Genomic DNA, 10,051 nt, shown 5'->3' with positions numbered 1-10,051 from the left:
AGCTTTCTTCCTATGGTGCCCTCTTGCGCCATGGCCTTTGTGTTGTGACTGGACTGTCCTTACTGTGGGCATCAACAGCCAGCCTGAAATGTGGTAGGGAGACAGAGGGTGAGAGGGAGGGCAACTTCCCTTGCCCTCAGGGCTTTTATTCAGGGAGAAAGAAAAGCTTTCTTTCCTCTTTGTCTTGAAGCACTCCTCATCTGTGCCCAGGTAGCAGGTGAGGGTGGTGCCCAGCCAGCTGCTCCTGGGGAGCACCTTGTGCTCTTTGGGTCTTGGATTGACTCAAGTGGTACCTACTGGAAGAGACTGCCAGATTTTTGAAGTTATGAATAAAATGAAGCTACAAGACAGTCTGGCTGTCAGTGGACTTCCTTCTAAAATAATTGTAAAAATAATAAAAGCATAAAACAATAATAAAAGTTAGCATAAAACAAATGTACTGAACACTTAGTCTATGTTGAGCATCATGCTAAGGGTCTTCATTCATTATCTCATTTAATCCTCATGCCAGCCCCCAGAGTTTAGATTAATAGCTGTGATCTCAGGATGAGCTTAAGAAACCTGCTTAGAAGTTGTATTAGGATCATACCTGTCAACAGGGACAAGCTTGACTGCCACAGGGTCCACAGATCCCCAGACCACAGCAGACAAGACCCTGCTTTCCACAACATACTCTGCTTTCCACAACATACCCACTCATCTGTCTTATGTTTGCTCACAGCAATCCTAGATCATATGTCACCACCTGAGACCTTGGCATGTTTCCTTAGGCTGGGGGGACCTGCATGTGGAGAGAGGGCCCCAAGTCCCCATAAGCTTCCACCTCTCAGTCTGGAACCTAAAGTGAGACACCCTTGACTGTAGTGGAGCAAGCCACCCAATGCCCCCCCCCACACTCAGAAAGGGCTTCATTCTGAGTTTGGGTTTTTTATAACCTCCCTTGATTCTACAGTTTATGTGGATTATGCATACTTAGACATTTGTGATAATATGATGGTCACTATTCCTAGTGTGAACTCTTTGGAGGCCCGTGAGATCCTGTGTTTTATAGATAGACTTTTTCATTCATTTGTTGAGGTTCACTGAGCACTCTCTGTGCCTGGCATTGCTAGAGGGAATGGGGACAATGTAGTGAGCAGGGGCAGATGTGGCCCTGCTTTCCTGGATCACATTCTTGTGGGAAAAATACTCAATGAAATAGTAACATATATGAAAGAGTATACTCTATGACTCAATGATGTTTATCCCAGGAATGCAAGGTTGGTTTAACATCTGGACATCAATATAATATACTGTATTAATAGAATTAATGACTAAACCACATGATAATTTCAATAGATGCCAAAAAAGCATTTAAAAACATTTAACACTCTTTCAGGATGGAAACATTCAACAAACCAGGAATAGAAAGGAATTTCCTCAGTCTGATAAAGGGCAACTATTTTCTTTTCGTTTTAAAAACACCACAGCTTAACGTTGTATTTAATGGTGAAAAATTGAATGCTTTACCCCTAAGATCAGGAACAAGGCAAGGATATTTGTTCCCACCAATTCTATTCAACATTGTACTGAAGCTTGTGGCTAGAGTACTTAGGCAAGAAAATGAAATAAAAAGCATCAAGATTAGAAAGAAAGAACTTAAACTATCTCTATTTGTAGATGCCATAATCTTGCAGTATATAGAAAATCCTAAGGAATCCACTAAAAAACTATTAAGACTAATAAGCAAGTTCAGCAAGGTGACAAAACATGAGATCAATATGCAAAAATGAATTTTATTTCATGTACTAGAAATAAAATATGAGAAAATGAAATCAAGAAAACAATTACATTTATAGTAGCATTACTAAGAATAAGATATTTAAGAAATTAACAAAAGTGTAAGACTTATACATTTTTCCCACTACATTCTAGTGGCAACAGTTGAGAAAATGGAGGGACATCAGCCTGGCCAGGCCACATTGTCAGGGAGGTACAGGTACACCCAGCAAGAATTCTCTGCCACAGCCTTGGGAATTCATGCCAGTTTGCAGCTGCTCTGCCTGACTTCAATGCCCTTTTGCCCCATTTAGGAAGGTGGCCTTGGCTGTGATCACAGCCCTGCAATTAATGTCTCTATTTCAAGTTATGTAGGTGATGGGAACTCAGTGGTACAAAGTCCAGAATGGCCTCTTATTTTGAGAAACTTTCCAGGGATCGTGGCCTCTTCAGGCCTTATATACAGGCTGCACCTTGGAATGTTGGTTATCTACTACTTCCTGTTGCTGGCAAAAATGCAAGGTTTAAAAAATAAGTCTATTATTTTAGGACAGTTTTAGATTTGCAGAATCATTATGAAGATAGTATAAATAGTTTCTGTATACCCTGCACCCAGTTTCCTCTATTATTAACACTTTTACATTAGTAAAGTACTTGTAACACAATTAATTGTACATGTATCACAGCTAATTGTCATTAACTAAAGTTCGTGGGGTTTTTTTTTCTGTTCCAGGATCACATCTAGGATACCACTGTACCTTTAGTTACCATGTCTCCTTAGGTCTCTCTTGCTTTTGACAGTTTAAAATGCAAGTTTTAGCTTCAACATGATGGTGTTGAGAAAGTCTGAGATCTGCAGTCAGATAAGCCCTGACTCATATCCCAGCTCTGCCCTTATTAGCTGAGGACCTAGAGTAATTTATTTAAGCCCTCTGAGCCTCAGTCTCCACATCTGTAAAACGGAGGCAATAAAATCTAACTTGCAGGGCAGTATCTTGCAAGATAATACATGAAAAACACCCAGCACAGTGCCTAACACGCTGGTGTGCTAAAAAAATAACACTGTTCATAATGTGTTCCCTGCCTCACCCATCCTTCCCAGCACTACAATCCCTCCTAAGCCGCTGCCCTCTTCTCCTAGTCTTTGCTGTGCTGAGCAAGAGCCCTGGCCGCTGACACACACTCCATAGCTCTGGTGCTGCATAGACCCAACCTAACTCACTGGCACGGGAAAGCAACACCTACTAACACTGGCTGTCTCACAACAGCTGGATTTTCCCAAGTCTTTTCCAGTCAACTTTAGGTCCCAGCATGTGAGCCAGTGCTCCTTGTCATGGTGACCTACTTGTCAGGAACGCACAAGGCTATTGGCTCCTGACCTTCAGTCAGTACCCAGAAGCTCTGAGTGTACTCCTACCCAGACCTGATCCCCACCCTGGTCTTGCCCTTCTGACGGGCCTGGTGGTGAGGAAACAAGCCTGCGGCCTGCTCCTTCAGGGCTGTATTGGTGGGGCCACCAGGACACATGAGTGAATTTTGTCCCATTCACCTGTGTGCCATTGACTGCAGATGCTGGGTGTTTGCTCAGAATAGAAACTCTCCTGTAGGAAGAGTGAGTCCATGTTCAGGCGACACATGAGTGCCTGCCTGAGGGGTGTGTGTTGGGCATGGGTGTGCATTCAAGCCTCCAAAAATGTGTATGTGTGTGCACGTGTGTGTATAAGTGTGCATGCCCATATTGTGTACCTGGAGGCTTATGCTGGGTTTTTGTGGCAGGTGTGCATGTGGACAAGCCCATGAGTGTATGTCATGCCTGTGTGTTTGGTGTGAAAGTGTTTTTATGCATGTGGTGTGCATGAGCAGGTGTGGAATTGCATTCAATGGAGGAAGGAATCTTCATCCTGCCGCATCTCCTGTGCCATATAACCTGGGCTCAGATGCAGAAGCAAGTCAGATGGATGGAACCTTCTTCACAGTCATGGCCCTGTGCCTATAGATGCAGAAGCAGGACTCAGACCAGCTCCTGGGTTAAAGCACCTCTTGTGTTCAAAGCTGGAGGTAGATGCGCTGAGCACAGCAAACAATGTCATTTTATTAAAAGAACAGCCTGTGTTGTGAGTGACCCACATATCAGGTGTTGAGAGCTGGTTTGTAAAGAAAGAAGGTTCTGAAAGGAGAGGGGAGACCAGGTAGAATGTAACTGTAGCCCCACTCAGGATGCTGGTGGGCCTGGGGTGATTTGGGGGGCCTTTCCTTCACATGTGTCCCTCCTACAATGCTCCTTTGCTTCCTGCCCCTGCCCCTCACCCCTCGGGGGGCTTCAACCAGTCGAAGTTCAACTTTCCTTTTATTAAAACTTCTATCTGGAATGGGTCTTTCTCAGTTACACGCATGACTCACTCCCTTACCTCCTTCAAATATTTGCTCAAATGTCACCTTCTTAATAACTCCTCTTTAAAACTGCAACTCTCCCGCAGCCCTACCACCTTGCTTCAAACTTCTCATCCCTCTCGTCCTTCCCTGCTTTCCCCCAAAGCTCTTGTCACCTTGGCACACAGTGTGGACCAGCACTGCAAGAGGACACATATACAGAAATTGAGGGGATGCATTTGGAAGCTTCTATGCCATAACATCTCTAGCTAGGGGATCTCTAAATTTGACATTGCTCAGAAATTCAAATGCAGATGGAAAAAAAATCAACTGGTTTTTCACCAGAGAGAGTTTAAGAATTATTGTTCTCCCATACTCTGTAAAGTTTAGTTTCCTGTTCGTCTTCCCCCACCCCACTCCTGCTAGAATGAAGTTCCATGGGGCAGGGATTTTGTCTGCTTTATTCCCCACTGACTCCCCCCAGTATATAGAATGGATGTGGCACATGCTGGGTCCTTAACGGCTATTAGTTGAGTGAGCACACGTGCAAGGGAAGGTCTGAAAGGTGAATATCTTTCACTGGACATGGGGTGGGATGGCAGCAAAAGTTCAACCACAGGCCCCTGAACTGACCACACTGTTCCCAGGACCAGGCCTTGATGGTCCAGCTGGGGGGCTGCAGGAAAGAGGCGCAGGCCTGGAGCACAGGCCTTTGAAAATGCTGCCCCAAGTAGAGGTACAATGACAGGTGTGAGGGCCAGAGTCTTTCTTGTGGCACAGGACAGGTCCTCCTTTCCCATGAACTTGGGAACAGAAGGGGCAGGGACTGGGAGACAAATGCTTCCACTCCCCAGAAGGCATCACCAACCTCTCCCCCTCCCTTTATTGTGGTGCTCTGGCTTCCAGGGAGGAAGGGGAGGGAGGTTGGCACCTGGGGATGGCATGGAGGCTCTGGGAAAGCCTTTCCCTGGACCTTGCCTGGCTCAGATCTTTGTGGCCTTGATCGACAACCCCTGTGAGTTATTCTAGGGACCCAAACACTACAAGGCATGGCTGGGAACTGCTGCCCTGATAACAAGTGTTCCACCCCACCCTACCCTTGCCGCTGCCCCTGCCCCTATCCTTTCCCAGAGGGAGCCCAGGGCTGTCAGGGCCAGGCAGGAGAAGCTCCAGGCAGGTGCGGCCCTCCTAGGGGTGGAGAGAGTTCTGATTCCGCCTGCCGTTCCCATGACTGGGGCTGGCTACTGCCCACGTGGCAGTCAGCGCCTGGGCCTGACTCAGGGACCAGCCATCTGGCAGGGCCAGTTCTGGGCTCACACACCCACCTCCACCTCCACCTGCTCATCCACTCCGCTCCCCAAGCCCTCGGGCACAGCTTCTCCTTCTCTGACCTGAAGACTCCACCCACAGAGTCCCTTTTACCTTCTCCCACCTCTCCCACTTTCAGTGAATGGCGAAGGGGCATGGGTGCCTGGCCAAGGAGGAAGGGCTTGAGACCTTTGGTCAGAATATCCTACAGGGCTACTGTTCAAGCAGGGCCACCTGTGACACCAGCGCAAGGACAAGAGTAAACACCTGTATCATTGAAAAGCTCGGTTATGTCTTTTTACCTGTGGCTCCTTCTCACCCAAGAGGGGTGCGACATTAAGACATGAGTCTTAATGTCTGCTAGCAAGAGCTCCTCCATCCTGCACGCCCCAGCTCTCCTCCCCATCATGGTCCTGTGGCAGCAGAAAGGAAGCTGCAGAGGGGCGACTGCCGGGAGGAAGTGATGTTCAAGCTGGAGGAGAAAAGAGATGAGAAAGGCATTGCGAGGAAAAGGATTGGGATGTGCAAAGGCCTGCAGTTCAAAGAGGCCACAGTGCACTTGGAGCCACCCCTGTGTGGTTTATATGGCTGGGCGTGCACAGAAGCCTGGTGAAATCCGGAGCCCCTGGGAAGGAGGCCTATTTTTCTTTTTTGAAATGAAAGGTCTCACGTATTTATTACAGAACCCAGTCAACCAGCATGTTCCTAACAGATTCAGAGAGAAAAAGCATACTCCCAAAAAAACACGTCCAACTGTCCAGACAGTGGTGACATTTTCAGCTTGACATGGTAACACGATTGTGACCTTCGGACAGCATAAATACGTGTGCCATCTCGTGTGCAATTCCTTACAGACCCAGCTTGGTTCTTCTCCAATGTCTCCTTTTGGAGCTGTACCTGATTTTATTACCAGTTTTCATCCGAATCCACTGGGGAATGGGACGATTTTGCTTTTGTTTCTTGGCTAGGAATTGCTTAATCTTGAAAGTCTTGTGAGAAGACATGGTGAGAGGCGGAGCCAAACACACACTACGATGGTGGAGAAAGAAAGAGAGAGGGGCCTGTTTTTTTTTAAGTTAAAAAGGGTTATTGTAATTTTCAAGGCAAACCTAGCTGTGGTTTTTGTAGTTAGTCACTCTATGGTTGAGATTTTGGTATTTTTGCCATAATGCAACATGCTCTGAAGATTTCCATAGTACACTGTGTTGAGCAAGCAAAGGCTTCAGAAGAGAGACTGGGCAGGGCTCTTTTCAAGGCTCCTGAAGCTTGAAAAGAAGGCCAACTTGATGCAAGAAGAGACAAACCTGTGCAGGGAAATAACCAAATTATTGCCCAACACATCTGGAATGTGCCCCCAGGTAGGAGCCTTTGGACTTGCAAGAGGCATTTATCTCAGGACAGATCATGACACCGGGCTGGCTCAGATTCAAAAGCTGACAGGCCCACAGACTAGAGTAGAATGTGTCCCTGTTGCAATCAAGTGCAAGTGGCATGGCTCTCCAGGGCACTCCGAGAGCCAACTGTCAGATATGCCCCACTCCCACTCCCGCTGGGGGCTGGAGGTTTGGCTGGTGGGTGAGAGCAGGGTGCACATGAGAGTCAATTACAGTTTGGTCCTCAGCGAACTGGTCAGCCCTTTCGTCCAGGCTCTGCGGTGATACCCCCTTCATTCGCCTGGACCCCAGGCTCCCTTTATGGGTACCTCTGCCCTACAGAAGGGGCTGTTTTTAGTGGACATCCAGAACCAGCCACTTCATCTGCAGAAGAAAAACCAACTTCATTGACTTCCAGATCCAAGCCTCACCTGGGAGAGACAAGGATGAACCGAAGTCCTGGGCACTTCCCAGAGCTCCATTCCCATCAGGGAAACACAATGCCCAATGCCCAGGCAGGCAAAGATTTACTGTGAAGCTAATGAACCTTGTAGCTCGGGTGCTCACTAGAACAGGCCCCTTCCAAAACTCTAGACCTAATTTTGTATTCACCATTTTGCATTCTTTTTCTTAAAGAAGGTCCTCCAAATTATACAAGCTTCAGACCTCACAAAATTGGACCCACCCCTGCCAATGCTCCTTGACTCCGGAAAACCTTAGCAGACATGGGTGCCTCAGGGCTCACGGGCCTCCCTTCCAAATCTCAGGACCTCCACCCTGGCAGCCTAGGGAATGAGATGTGGGAGGCTCCAGCTCAGAGCAGATAGTGTCCTGGCTGCAGCCCAGCAGAGGTGCTCTGGGGCTGCTGGGCCCAGGATAGGTGAAAGGGGACTGTCTGCAATAGAAAGTTCAAAGTGTCAGCCTAGGAAAGAGGAGCCGACAAGTGTGAAGGCAGCAGATCCAATAACACTTCTAATTGTGTCCATATGGCCCACTGGTGGCGCATTTGGTGATGACCTGTGGTTGACCACTGGCTTAAAGTAGATGCTGTGATACAAAACACCACTGAATGATGCACTTCAAAAGGGTGAATTTTATGGTATGTGAATTCTATCTTGTTTGGAAAAAAAAAAAAAAGATGCTGAGTGTTCAATTGCTGTGGCACTTCTCCCAAGTGTTAGATCCAGGCATGGCACGTCCAGGAATGCACTGCTGGTTGCGGGGGTTTCTGGACCACCTCCAGAAGGGTCAGTCACTCCCAGCAAGGCCTGCTGAGGGACGACTTCATCCTGGCCAGCCCCTTACTTGTGCTAGGAGATGGCAGAGTGGTACTGCAAGCTTTCCTGTGTAGCTGGAGTTCTGTGGGGGCTGTTAAATGGCTTTGGCTATCTCTGGGTGACTGGGCCCCATTTTTCTGCCCTTGTCTTGGCATATTTTCACCAAGCTTGCTGAGCCTGGCACATACTTATGCCAGGGGAAGAGTTAACAATTAACCAGGAGGTGAGAGAAGTGAGAGAGGCTGGGGCAGCCACTCATAGGCTGCCCTCCTGCCCTTGGAGCCATGGGCTGCCCCCGAGTCACATCCCCAGCCCTGTTGGTGGAGGCACTGGGTGGAGGCAGGGCAGGCAGGTTAGGGCTGCCCCTCAAAGGGGAACTTGGGCTCCAAAGGGCCCCGCTGAGCCACCTGGGTTCCGGCCCAGGCTCCACCCCTTCACAGGTGTTAGACACAGAGGGCAAACACCTCCCCTGCCAGGGCCTCACCATCCCTGCCACAGCCTGCAGCTTCACTAGGTCCGGAACTTCATCAGACTGCATTTCACAGGGCACCGAGCCGCTCACTCATCCCCTTTCCTGAGAGGAAATGTCACTCAGATGCACTGGTGACCATGTGGCTGGAGAGCACCCATGCCCTGCGGGGACACTAGCCAGAAAATATCGGTGCCCCTCACACCTGTCTCTGGGACACATGGTGAGGCACGCATGTGCACACATGCACACAAATGCACATGCACGTACATGTGCTGGGTACACTGGGACTGATTTCCTGTTCTCCTTGGTCTATGCCAAGGAAACATTAACGTGACTTTCCACAGACTGGATCTCACAGAAGGTGCAGATGCTTTGGAAGCCCCTGGCCAAAGGTACTGGGGTGAGATGGCACTGTTGTCAGGGCTTATTGTTCACAGGTCTGAGTTGCCAAGCTGTCCTTTGGAACTCCCTGCCGCAGGCACTGACATTTTGTTTTGGACAGCAAGCCTCAGAAGATGTAGCCATGGGCTGGTGTGGCCCAGGGAGGAGCAGTGGTGGGAGGGTGAGGAGCCCTATTGTTCAGGCTGCCTCCACGGACCAGGCCTGCATCTCAGGTGAGTAACCTGACTCCAGTTCAGGCCTCAATGGGAGGAAGGCCGGCATAGATGCTGCCTCAGTGGCAGGAGGCAGGCTGGAGGGTTGGGTGGAGGTGTGGCCATGGGGTGGGTCTGATGCCTCTGCATGGAGAGCTCCTCATCCAGTGGGGCCTATCACCATCTGCAAAGTTGCTGAAAAAGTTTTTGGATGTTTCCAATTCTTCCACCTGCTTGTCTCCATACTTGTGGCTGGTAGGCTGGCTCGGGAAGACACCTTCTTTAGGATCTCAACTTAGTTACTCATCAACATGGCTTCCGAGTTCCCACACTGGTCCTGGAAACACTTCACTCACCGCCATGGTGGGGAACCATTAGACATGTAGGCTGTCTGGTAGCCTGCTGCTGCCTCATGGCCAGCGGACTAATGGCCACATTCTGACGGGGAACCTCAGTGTCCTGCCACACTTGTAGAAGCACAAGGCAGGTATTTTGTTTCTGATACAAGAACAAGCAAGACTGAGAATGGTTTTCTCTTTTTTTGAATTGGAGCAATATGCTTTCCTGAGCATCAGGAAAGAGTGGTGATGTCACAGCAAAGGAGGAAGGCAGTGGCTAAGAACACACCACGTCCTTGAATGTCCTCTGCATGATGCCTGGCCTTCTGGACGGTTTCGGACAAGACTTTATATGCTAGGTGGGAGTGGGAAAAGGAGTAGGGGAAGGATAAAGCCATCTTGGGACACCCACTCCCACTGTGGATAACCACAGCATGTGGCCAAACAAAGCTGATTAGAACAGAGAGCTACTTGGGGAGGCTGCCATCTGGCAGGCCCTCCTTCCCCTCCCAGTCTTCAAGAAATGTTACCTATGAAAGGGGAAAAATGCCAACCATATCCT

The 10,051-nt window shown here is 48.8% G+C and overlaps 1 protein-coding gene across 1 annotated transcript; it reads right to left on the bottom strand.

Moving 5' to 3' along the window:
- Window positions 1-1,626: 1,626 nt before the first annotated feature.
- Window positions 1,627-9,679, bottom strand: LOC108584694 (putative 60S ribosomal protein L39-like 5). Its single transcript, XM_017955885.3, has one exon. It carries the CDS (start codon window positions 6,438-6,440, stop codon window positions 6,285-6,287), a length of 156 nt encoding a protein of 51 aa, XP_017811374.1. The 5' UTR covers window positions 6,441-9,679; the 3' UTR covers window positions 1,627-6,284.
- Between the last annotated feature and the right edge of the window lie 372 nt (window positions 9,680-10,051).

Source organism: Papio anubis, chromosome 2 (genome assembly GCF_008728515.1).
Source record: "Papio anubis isolate 15944 chromosome 2, Panubis1.0, whole genome shotgun sequence".
NCBI lineage: Eukaryota > Metazoa > Chordata > Mammalia > Primates > Cercopithecidae > Papio > Papio anubis.
Note: the sequence above shows the minus strand (reverse complement) of the source record. Positions and strands in the feature narration are given on the sequence as shown.

Bases quoted from the DNA above. Each gene is read 5' to 3' on its own strand.
- LOC108584694 (XM_017955885.3), bottom strand. From the start codon at position 6,440: ATGTCTTCTCACAAGACTTTCAAGATTAAGCAATTCCTAGCCAAGAAA.